General features: G+C 45.0%; 1 protein-coding gene across 2 annotated transcripts in view; it reads right to left on the bottom strand.

Annotated features, from left to right (window-relative positions):
• The window catches only part of itga8 (integrin, alpha 8), a 41680-nt gene that overhangs the window by 3945 nt on the left and 25741 nt on the right, over positions 1–11994 (bottom strand). For both annotated transcript variants that reach the window (XM_041941544.1, XM_041941545.1), the window contains 10 exons: positions 11548–11695; positions 10792–10884; positions 7228–7307; positions 6655–6735; positions 5135–5240; positions 3037–3195; positions 956–1072; positions 721–834; positions 291–392; positions 43–165 (listed from right to left, as the gene is read on the bottom strand). In XM_041941544.1, the coding sequence (XP_041797478.1) occupies positions 43–165; positions 291–392; positions 721–834; positions 956–1072; positions 3037–3195; positions 5135–5240; positions 6655–6735; positions 7228–7307; positions 10792–10884; positions 11548–11695 (1123 nt within the window). The remainder of the gene's footprint in view (positions 1–42; positions 166–290; positions 393–720; positions 835–955; positions 1073–3036; positions 3196–5134; positions 5241–6654; positions 6736–7227; positions 7308–10791; positions 10885–11547; positions 11696–11994) is intronic.

Here is an 11994-nt window from a genome sequence, read left to right as displayed (position 1 = left end):
GACGTGTGTGTGTGTGTGTGTGTGTGTGTGTGTGACGTGTACCTTCCACATGGCTAATGTTAGCATTGCCAGCACCAGCAGCCCCAGCAGTATGGCCAGGATGATGACCCAGAGTGGGACAGCAAACGACACATCAGGAGTACCCCATAACACCAGGGTCCCCATCTGCAGGACAGATACAGTGAGGTGTTTGTTAGTGCTGACATGTGTCCTTTATCTCCTTTAGCAACACAAACACACAAACACACAAACTCACACATCACACACAACTGTCACTGCCTGCATCTTACCGACGTGGAGTGTTGCGGCAGGGTGGAGGGATGGATGCGGTAAGGCATGGCTGTGACCATGAAGGACACGGTCGAGTTGAGAATGTAGGGGTCGTTACGCCGCTGTAAGACAAACATAACATTATTACTGAAAGGTGCAATTTGACCAATCACATGTTTGGCTTATTATGGTTTGTAAGTTGCATGGCAAGGAAGTCCCTAAAGTGCTCTGAAAAATTTATATTAAACATCTATAATGGACCTTCATGTGAAATTGTTTTCTCAACTGCTCTTTCAAAGGTCAGGAATGAATTTTAACCCGTAATTTAGTTTAATTGTCCAGTGAAAAGGTGAGGTAAAACAATGAGAAACCCTACGAAAAGAGTGGCGCACAAGGAAGCAAAGCATCGAAGAAATAATGGAGAAAAAAATGACAGGTCAAGACACCGACCTGCAGGAAAGTATGCGCCCAAAGTCTTGAGCGGATCTTGACCACCGCGCTCTGCCCACGATCCAAGCGGCCAACCACGCACGCGATCCTCAGGCAGGAGATGTTGGTGCAGTTCTGCAGAGGAACAAGGGACGTGGAGAAGAAACAGAGAACAGAGAGAGCGGAGAGACGTTGAACAGCTGCGAATTGCTAAAGCACGTTTTAGTTTAGTTTTCTAGATGCGCGTCACGCTCACCAAGGTTTTACCGCTATAACTCTGAGAGGCGGTGGCGGCTCGTTTGCGGCGCTGATGAGGAGCGCTGGTGTTCTTCAAGAAACCCAATAGCTCAGGTGTGTCCTGGAGAGATGAAATCTGAGACAGACATGGAGAGTCAACAATTTTACTTTTTTGTATTTCTGTAACTCAACTGGAAACGGACATGACAAGACGATGAAATCAAGGGTTTGAGACATTTGATTAGAATTGCCTCATGTATTCCACCAAGCTAAACTTTTATATTTGCCATAAAGTCAGAGCTGAGCTATTAAGTGTCAGTCATAATAGACTTTCAAAAATAAAACCAAATCCTTTGCAATAAGAGATGATGAGAAACAGAAAACAACAGCAGAAAATGCTAAGCTGCTCCACGGCTCACAGTCGTCTGTTTTATCTTTAAACGTTCCTCCTGCAGCATGTCTGGGTCCTTTGAGGACAGTTATTAGGCAGAACATACTGATTATCACATTTTGGCGGTTTAACGTGGTCTGTATTGCACATGGGCTCTGATGCAGCTCTGACAGCCAATGACAAGGTGGCGGGACTGAAGACAGACCAGAGGAATGCTTGTAAAGTAAGAATTTAAAGATGTCTTAAGAGATGTAATAAAATAAGACAAAATCGCCTGGTGCGGAAACAAGTGTGACATTTAGATCTGATCCAAAACTGTTTTGCTGAAAGAGGGATTTTAAAAGATTTCCTGATTGTAGCAACAAAAGACAGATGGAATAACTTGAGATACCAGACAGATAATAGCGAGATGTTTTAATTGTTTTCCTCTGGGAGTCTGGCTCCAGCTTGACAAAGTTCCTGCAGCTCGGTGGGTAGAAGCTTTGTCAGCCCATGAGTCTGAAGTGACAGAGCTGCAGACACAACCCACAGCTGACAGTAACGGTATTCTGCCCGATGTGTGAGGCATGACTTTAAAACAGATGTTTAACATCACAACACTGGCTAAGATTTCTGACTCTACATGGCAGACGTAAAAGCGACCACAAGGGCGGACTGGCTGCGATGCCTCCAGTTTGGGCTGGCTTTATAACAATACAAATGGCAGGTGGGAAGCCAGTGAGGGATCATGCCTTTGTTTCTGCAACAGTGGCCTCTACTGTTCAGTTAGCTGGGCTGAAGTTATTGAATATTTATTTTTTCCAGATTTATTGATTGATCATTCAGCTCTGAAATGTTGAAAACCAGCTGCTAATGTCTGTCACGACTAGCAGAGCTCAAACTGATAAATTCCTTATGAGCAACAACAAAGAACCCAATGATATTCAGTTTACTGCTCTGAGTCAGAGAAGAGGCAAAGTCATATGAGACAAATTACTTAACCAATTCAGCAGTTTTCAAAATTCTAATTAATTTAGCAGCAACTGATTGATTGATTGATTAATGGTGTTAGTAAGGCACAGATTCAGTGTAAGGGATCTAGAGAATATAGCATGACGCTCCATGCTGTAATAACACTACTCACTGTCAGGTGAGAGAAGTAGTCTACAGGGATACTGACACACACTGGCAAATCAGAAATGACCAAATCAGGAAGAAAATGGGGGAAAAAAGCACACAGAAACGCTGTGCATCGGACTTACAGCTTGTGGCATTTCACTTTCTGACAGAATTATGCACTTTTTGCAATAACTGAATGTTTTCTTTTTGAATTACTCTGCAGATGATATCATACATCCTGGAAACTATCCAACTCTAATTTCTGCTAATAAGTATAATACTCAATCCACCTCATTTGGATCCAACTGGCAAAGAACATGGAAAGCAGCCAGAACAATGGGAACAATTATGTTTTCAGTAAGTGGGTATAAATGGTGGAGAGATACATGGATGACTAAGACTCTCGCAATATAATAAATAAAACTCTGAAATTGCAATCCTATGGTTTGATAGAATGTGAGAAAGGTGAATTAGTGGTTAGAATACCATGAAACATATTCATTTCCAAAACAGGCACTATGTCCACAATTACATGTTTGAGTCTCTAAATGACTTTTTAAATATGTGTCTGCACTCATAAGTCTGTACATGTTCATATGTTGTCCTGTTACCTGAAGGCCGAGCGGGTTGAGTGTGGTGTTCGTCCGGCAGCTAATTGGCCCTTCAGTTTGAATCTCCATGGCATACAGCAGGTTCTCGTCACGGAAACGGGAGGGCCAGCCGACCTGGAGCTCGGCCTCCTGAATACTGCTGGGACCAGAGTTATGGAGCTGGAGGCACAGAGAGGCAACAGAAAAAAAACCCAGAAAGTTGTCAGGTTTGTGCTCTCTTCTGTCTTATTAGTAGGTCTCAAGTGACTGAGGCTATAATAAGGTTATCATAACTGTGGGATGATGACACAGGCCACCTGTGTTTTAGTGAAGATAATACTAATGCAGCCTTCAGTCACTGGGGATTAAAATACAGGACAAGTAAAACCTGCAGCATCACCTGGCTAATCATTCCACGTCAAAATTAGGATAAATGAATTATGAGCTTTAATGAACCATCAATTCAATAAACCCTCATGTTTACCTTGACCTGTATTCTCTCTCTCCCTGTCTGTCTCTCTCTCACACACACACAGACACACTAACACACGGTCATTAACACTGAAGCTAGTCATCCAAACAGGACATGATCCTGGTGCTGCAGGGCAGGAATTCTGCAAGAGCAAAAACTTGGTCCTCTCTAACTAGAAGCAGCTGCCAACTGGGAAAAGTACCGCAAATGAAAATCATTATCAGCTGCAGGACAGGCCAGACACTGCTGCACTCCGGTTCAATGAAGCGGCCGTCCCTTTTAAACAAAAAGAAATCACATGTGCAGCGCACGGACACACACATGCACATACCACTATTGTAAACTGTCGCCAGTCTGTCTGCCATCCTCCCTCCTTCTATCTATTTGTCTGTACCTCTGTTTGACCCTGTTTTTCCTCTTGATGGATATTACTCATTGCTCTGGGTCCAGACTTAAAGGGATAGCCCGGATTATTTGAAGTGGGGTTGCATGAGGTGCTTATCAATCGTCAGTGCACTACCTATGGTAGATGGCGGTCGACACGCCCCCACTTTGAAGGAGCAGCAGGAGTAGCGCTGCAGGAAGCTAAGCGACGTACTGCTGATGGGGGCGTCAGCAACATGTACTTGAGCCACAAGTGTGCATTATATTAATATACTGCATCAGACAGCCCTTTCCAACGGGCACTGAAGCCGTTAATATTGTTCTCTCCAAAGTCACCAGACTCCTTTGGCAAAAGCAGTACTTTTACATTGCAGAACAGGGGCACGGCTGATCCACCACTGCCTCCTTCTGTCACTTAGTGTCAGTTTGTGTGAAGCTGGTGTTTCAAAGGGTTTCAAAGTTAGAATTCACCAAAGTCACACATTAACATAAACTAATTAACTAAGGCAGCGGTGCACCAGCAACTCCCACAAGGTAAAATTAGTGGTCTAGTCTGATTTGGACTGTGGCTTTGGAGACAGCAGTATTACCGGCTTCAGATCCTGTCAGAAAGGACTGCCGGACAGGAAGGCAAAGCAGTGAGAATATTCTAAATACAGTGTACACTTATATGTATGTAAACTGATATTATTTTTTTGCATCTCCCTCTTTTAGATGTGAACATATGTGTTGCTGCTGCACCACAGCAGTACAATGCTTAGCTTCCTTCACAAACTGCGTGCATGCCGACCTCCAGCTGCTATAGGTAATACACTGAATCAACCCCACGCCAAATAATCCGAACTACCCCTTTAAGAACAAGCCCTCCTCTCTCCCTATCTTCCTCCCCCGTCCTTGCCTTGCCCCCTACTCCCTTCGCCCCCCCTTTACTTTTTCCCGCCTTACAGCAGTAATTACTGCTGAGCTGGAGCCCTTTGATCAGCCAGAGCCCAATTCTTTATAGAGCTACTGTGTGTGTGCATGTGTGTGTGTGTGTGCTACTGTTTACTCCACCTTACAGAGCCCCCCCCCCCCACATCCCTCTTGCTGTAGCCTAATTTACAACTTCCTACACCTATTTTTCTGCTCTTTTCATCTTAACAGTCTGCACAGAGACCAGCAACAACAAAAACAACACAAGCCAGCCCTCTACCTCCTCACCTGCCTGAGTACACCTCGGCCTTCCCCTTCACGTGAGATTGAGCTGTGAGGGCGAGCGTTTACCTCGTAGATGTGCGTGACCTGCGGCCCCACGTCGTCCTCTTTGACAGGCTTCTCTTTGGGTTCCCAGCGTGGGAATGGCAGCACCACCTGAGAGGGATGAGACACCCTGAAGAGAGGAGAAACAGCTCAGTGACACTGACACATGTACACATTGAAAGGTTTGGAAGTCCGTCTAAATTTAACAAAGGCTGACCATATGAATGCTATTGGTCACTGTGAGCACTCAGTAAAGTGTTTCCCTAAAGTGTTTTGTCACCTACACCCAACCACAAGGTTGTATCTGTCCACCGTGGCTCAGCAATCAAGCACAGAGAGTAAATTTTGCTGTAAAATCATGAACCAGTTTGATTTGGGTAACTTGCTTGCCCTTTAACAGCTACCTCATCATATTCCATGACTGCAAGATACACACCCAGTGGCCATTTTATTAGGTACACCTGCACAATCTATTGCAATTCAGCTCTGCTGTCAAATCTACCTTTACAAGGTTTAGCATTTTCAGATTTTGTTGACATTGTTGCAAATGTGTTATTTCAAGTACTGAGGTTATATAGTTAAAGGTGTTGTCGTACATTATGCAGAGAGGTGTTTATAATTTAATTTGTCCCTTATAATTATATACCTGGGGGGGTCAGACTGTTAGAAACACCTCTGAATATAATGCAGTCGCCACCACTTACTATGACCTCTGTGACAGTGCCCACACAAACCTGGACTGCATCAGATGGTACAGGTGTATCTAATAAAGTGGCCGATAAGGATCAGTTTGGTCTTAAAGAGGAATTAAAGCCAAAGAAAACCCTCTTTAGAGAATTCTATCAATAACAGTAGAAATGTTGTCAGCATTGAAAAATAGCTGAAAAAGCGCTAAATGGCAGTTTGGGGATTTTCCTGGCTTGGAAACTGTTGAAAAGCTGATTCCGCTCCATCTGATAACACCATTCTGAAGTTTTCAAGGTACTCTGACCTACGTGGGCAAAATTGTTTACGCTGTGGGCACAGTCTCATCAGGTTCGAGCAAATACAACATTTATAATGCTCGATGGACACAGCTGAGTCAGGACAGCTTCCCCGTACCAAAACAGGAACTCATACGTCCTCGTCTCTCTCATCCCAGGTCTTCCTCTGTTTGTATGCACAACTGACCACACCCAAACAACGCCATGTGAGTATCCAGGCTTTGAAGTGTGTGTGTGTGTGTGTGTGTGTATGGTTGTGTGTGTTTCAGTGGGCACATGGACATCTGTGAACATGTCAAAGGTTCACAGGTCTCCCATGTGCTCATGATTAGTTCAAATTTATTTCTGTGACTGTGTTTTCATGCTGTTTTCCATCTGTATATAAACAGGCTCTACACATTTAAACATCTCGAAAGGGCTGTAATATCCTGCAAACACCAACAGGTTTAGGCTGAAACCAGATCAGATGCATCTTTGAGAAGAAAACACGACAACAAAGAATTCTGTCACTGTTTCTCAGAGAGGACGCCGCGCTCTCACACGCAAAGATGCTTGACTCACCCGCGTAAATCGAGTTCAGCCACGGCAGCGATGGACAGATTCAGACTGACTGGGTTGCTGTCGGAGTTATCTTTGTTGGAGCTGTGGAGAGATTCACAGGGGATTCACGGTAAATAAAATTAAAGCCGTGCATCACACTCACTGTATTCTGTATCCATTTGCAAACATTTCACACTGGGCTGTGATACAACATGAGTGAAAGCAAAGGCTCAGAAAAGCTCAAGTATTCTTATGTTCAGTTGACTCTGGCAGTGGGCTTGGCCAGCATTTAACTGTCTGTGTCTGTGTCTGGTGATGTGATGTATCGAAAGCAATACAATGAGGCAAACAGTGAACATGTTGTGCAGAGCTTGTCTCCTCCCTGGAGTTCCTCTGGGCCATCTGCCTTCTTCTGTCTCTGCGGTTAGTTTCATCAAACCACAGACAGCGACGTGATCAGGACAGACACAGAACTACTTTACATGGCTCAGAAGAAAGACAAACAGCTCTTTGTGTGTGTGTGTGTGTGTGTGTGTGTGTGTGTGTGTGTGTGGGAGGTTGGGGGGTATGCGTGAGAGTTGGTGGGTGTGTCACCTGTGGATCTGCATCTCAAAGCTGATTTTCGGTCCGGCATCTTCCAGCCTCTGGACAGAGAACCTCAAACCGACAGACAGCTGGCAAGTGGGCAAGAGTGTGGAGAAAATGCAAAAAAAGAGGGAGAGAATGTATAAAAAAGGGGAAAGAATGAGAGAAAGACAGAAAGAAGAGGTGGACACTTAAAGAGAGATGAGAGAGGAAAGAAAGACAGGAATAACACGCATCTGTGCTTCAAAATCCACATCATGTTTAAAGTGTTCAGTAATAGACAGTAAAATCCCTGTTAACTACATCCTCCTCTGTTACATAGGCAGAAGATTTGGTGTGTGTGTGTGTGTGTGTCCTGACAAGAGCAGAAATCTAAATTCAGAGAAAATCCAGACTACACACACAGACACACACTTAAAAGCTACAGTTAAGGTTCTTGTCTCTCCCCAGTTTAAATCCTCTGTCCTCAAGGCTAACTGAAAACACGTGGAGGGTTTAGTTCATCATCCACTGTATGACAACAGTGTGTGTGTGTGTGTGTGTGTGTGTGCGAGCTCTACTGAGCAACAGGTCAAACACATGGTCCACAGAGGGAAATGACAGCATGCAGACTCGCACTTCACAAGGCAGAATTGCGGGGGGGTGAGGGTGGGGTGCGGGACTACAAAGTCAAGGCCATCTTTATGGGACACATCAGAGAGAGAGACTGGGAGAGCAGGGCATGAAAGATCTAAAGAGACACACACCAAATGAGTATGAGTTGTTCAGAGAGAAGACGTCACTATCAGCTATGATTCTCCCTGTCGTAGGCGGGTGGAGGTGGAGGAGGACGGGCCAACAAAAGTCTGAAGAGACCAACCGTGTCTCTTAAAATCTGTCGAGCATCACACGCCGGCTTGAAAGGTGGCTGTTAAACGTTTGCAGCCTCATCCGTTAGAGAGACCAGCAGCTGTGGTCAGCTAGAATTTATGCTGGTCACAGTGGATTGTACATTTTCACGGTCAAGAAAAATCATCAAAACGTCCACAGGAACTCTGTCAAAGCACTCTTGCAGTGTTGTATGATTCCCCGCTGTCCATCTGTTTGCTCACTGTATTCCAAATAATTATCATTTTGCCACAATATGGCTAAATACGCTGCTTCTGTGTTGGGTTACTGCCCTCCTTGAAGCTGCAGACCTTTGCCACAAAAGCGTATTGAACCACATTTTGGCAAAACAATGATTTTGGAACAATGCTGAGAGAAGTGGTTTACGCTGAAGCGGTGGTTTGAGAAGTTTCTGAAAGAATTATAACACTTTTTGTCAGCCATACAAAGTTGACACTATTGGTCTCCATTGATAACAAGCAAGAATTCAACTGAGCACTGAGGCTGTGCCTAAAGAGGTGAAACTACGAGCTCATAACAGCCACTACAGGTCTTTGAAGTACAACGTGCATGAACTGGCCACCTGTCGAAGGTCACTGTAAACAGCAGCATATCACCACTGAGGACTGAGAGCTCGGAGCACCCGGGGATTGTTGGTGTTAACACCACAGGCAACGGAACTCGGTTCAGCAGCCTCCCAGTGACCAGGACCACGAAAAGCCTCCGAGACCGAAGGAGGCACTTCAATGACAGGAAAAACAGCATTGAGGTGATCGGCGGCTCCGACCACGACTCCGACCCCGGGGATGATGTAGACACAGGCCGGGACAGGAGAGACGTGAAGCAGGAGAGGAGTGAGAGCGTGGTCGGGCATCAGCAGTGGCGATTGATGACAAGACAGTTTTGAGTTTTATTTGGCTTCTCTCGAGTTTGAATGAAGCAAAAGAGAAAAACTTGAATTCCGAAGCGGTGCGGTTGCATTTTTCTGTTTAATAAGGAAAACAGATGTAAGAATATTACCTTTTTTGGCATTTTGGCAGTTTATTTATTTGATTAAAAAAAGCTAAATGCACTTGTGAAACAGCAAACTCGTGTACATCTCCCAGCTGAAACTACAGGGGGCTTTACTATTGGACTAGCACCTCTTGAGGTGGAAAGTGGTATTACGACAGAGGACGGCCTGAGGCTAGCTGGTTAGCACGCTAACATCAGGGGATATCTCTGCAACACAATACACAGATGTCTTTGCCACAATGTCAGAACTGTCATTTATTCAGATGCTGCTGATGCTTTTAATTAAGTTTAATTCTGGAACATTTTAAACTGAAATTCTTTTTTTTGCACCTTTTAATCTAACAGGGGTTGACTTTAAAACACTTTAACATAGAGCTGTGGGATATAGTGGAAGTTGTTCCAATGTTAACAAGATTATTTTTTAAATACCTCAATAAAATTGGTCATTTTGGCTTGATAAATGTGGAACTGTGATTGAAATGTGTCAGTTTCACTAAATGTCAGCGTGCGTTACTCTCTGCATCAGTGCTAATTTCCAGCAGTTTGCATGTGATGTGCGTACACCTGCGCTCCTCATAAAACGAAAACATAAACAACGAATTTCGTAGTTTTCAGATATAGTTTGCTTGGAATCTGTCATTTCAACACTAACATTTTGTGAAACAGCAACACAATATGATCATATTATCACAGCAGAATTCCACTTAAAGTCAGCAAGATGATTTGAATCATTGCCTTGATATTGTCATTCATCACTGAATCCAATGGCAAAACATGCTGAATTCTGCTTAATGCCATTTAAGCTCATTGAACTAAAATGAAGACAGAAAGAGAAAGAAAAGTGCTGAAAGAGATGCAGGCGGGCGGACAGACACATGTGCTGAAGCCAAAACCAGATTTCTTTCAGGCATCTACCTCCTACACTGATCACCCCGCTCAGCGAGGCACTACAGCTGCGTCATGTGGCACAAGGAATGAACTCCAGCCATGAGGACTGTTTAGTTGCACAATATAACCAGAGTCTGTATGGGGTATGTGGAGGTATGTTCTGCATAAGCTCATGGATTCCTGAGCGTCCAACGGGGCAAAGGGAGAGTTAAATATAGGAAACATCTGGACGGCTGGGGAGCACGCACACACACACACAAACACACACACACGCTCACATGCACAGGCGCATACACACACCTCGTTTTGCTCTCCTCCCCCAACAGTGAAACATGACCACATAATAGATTTATCAGTACACCGTGTGTCACCTCCAGAGCTGAAACACACCTCTGCGTCGGCCTTGACACCTTTAGAAAAACCCTACACTTCATCACATACACATGCGTACACTGGCATGGTAGAATTTCATGTAGGAAGGGATTGCTCTTTACTTTACAAAGCCTTGGCTTCCTGCATGTGTCAGCCATCCAAGAGCTAAATGGATTATTACTATGCACTGCACACACACTCACGCGCGCACACTCACGCAGAGAGTGAGTGTGAAGTATAGTGGAGGGAGTCAAAGTGTGTGGAATGAGGGTTAAGGTGATGATCAGTAATCATTGGAAACCATCAATCAGCGTGAATTAAACCTGAGGAGTAACAGTCGCAGCTTCTTAGCGCTGACGTTTGAAAGGGATGTTCTGGTGAAAAGTGTGTGTGTTTGTGTGTGTTTGTGTGTGTTTGTGTGTTAAAACCCACCTCTGTCCCCGCCACCATCGGGTTCCCGAGGTCACACACCACCATCCTGGACTCATTCACCATCTTGTACTCGCAGCTTAGCTGAGACAGGGACTGGATAGAGAGATGAGAGGAGAAAGATAAAGAGAGAAAAAGAAGAACATTGAGTGAGCTGATGAGGCCAAAGTGGCTGAAGGTGACAAATAGGGAGCACTGAGAGTCAAGAGGGGGGAGAAGAGAACAACGGCGGGAAGTATAACGCCATCAAAGGGGGGAGGGAGCGACAAAGAGAAGGAGGGAGGGAAAGGGGAAGGCAGGAGAGGAGTGATGAATGTTCTGACAGTAACAACCTCATCAATCAAACAGCCCCATTACACACTCATTAGCGCACACAAACGTGCAAACACACACACACACACGCACCCACACACACAGCAGTTGACCCTATCCATTTCCGTGGTCACTAATGCAGCTTGTAAATCATAATAGGGGCTTTTGGGCTGCTGCCTGTAAAGCGTACCCTGCTGATAGCCCGGCTTTAATCACTCCAAACAAACACACATCGCAGAGACACAACAGGATGTGATGGCGTACTGTAACTGCAGCCTCGAATTGCTCACTTCCTCGCCTCGTACGACAATTTGGCACATGCTTCAGCCGTGAGGAGACAACTGCCTCAATCCTATATGTCTATTTTCGGCATCCACCCGACTGACATGAAACAAACTGATCTCAGACAAATGTGTGTGGTGTGTGTGTAAGTGTGCGTTTATTCACCTCCGCCCTGCGCTTCACTCCAATATAGTCAGCCTCTGGTGGTATCAGTGTGTGGAGCTCTGTCTCGTAGGCTCCCTCTCCTTTGTTCACCGCAGTGATGGTCAACGTGACCAGATTGTCATCTCCAATCACCAGCTCTGATCGGTCCCTGTGTGTGTGTTTTATTGGAAAAAGAGAACAGCGTACAGACAGATTATTTCAGCCCCATAGAGGACACAGGAAATAAAGCACTGTGCCGCAGTTACACACAAGAATCTCCGACTCCTGTCCTGCGTTTATAATTTTCAGGATTGGTTCATGTGCAACACACTCTGCTGCATGGAATGCAACACCCCCGACCCCGATAATAACCCCGACAATGTGTGTGTGTGTGTGAGTGAGTGCGTGTCAGTCAGAGGAGGGTGACAGGATGTTTGTATAACGCTGCCATGGAGATATCGTACAGCT

This window comes from Chelmon rostratus, chromosome 8 (genome assembly GCF_017976325.1).
Source record: "Chelmon rostratus isolate fCheRos1 chromosome 8, fCheRos1.pri, whole genome shotgun sequence".
NCBI classification, from domain to species: domain Eukaryota; kingdom Metazoa; phylum Chordata; class Actinopteri; order Chaetodontiformes; family Chaetodontidae; genus Chelmon; species Chelmon rostratus.
Note: the sequence above shows the minus strand (reverse complement) of the source record. Positions and strands in the feature narration are given on the sequence as shown.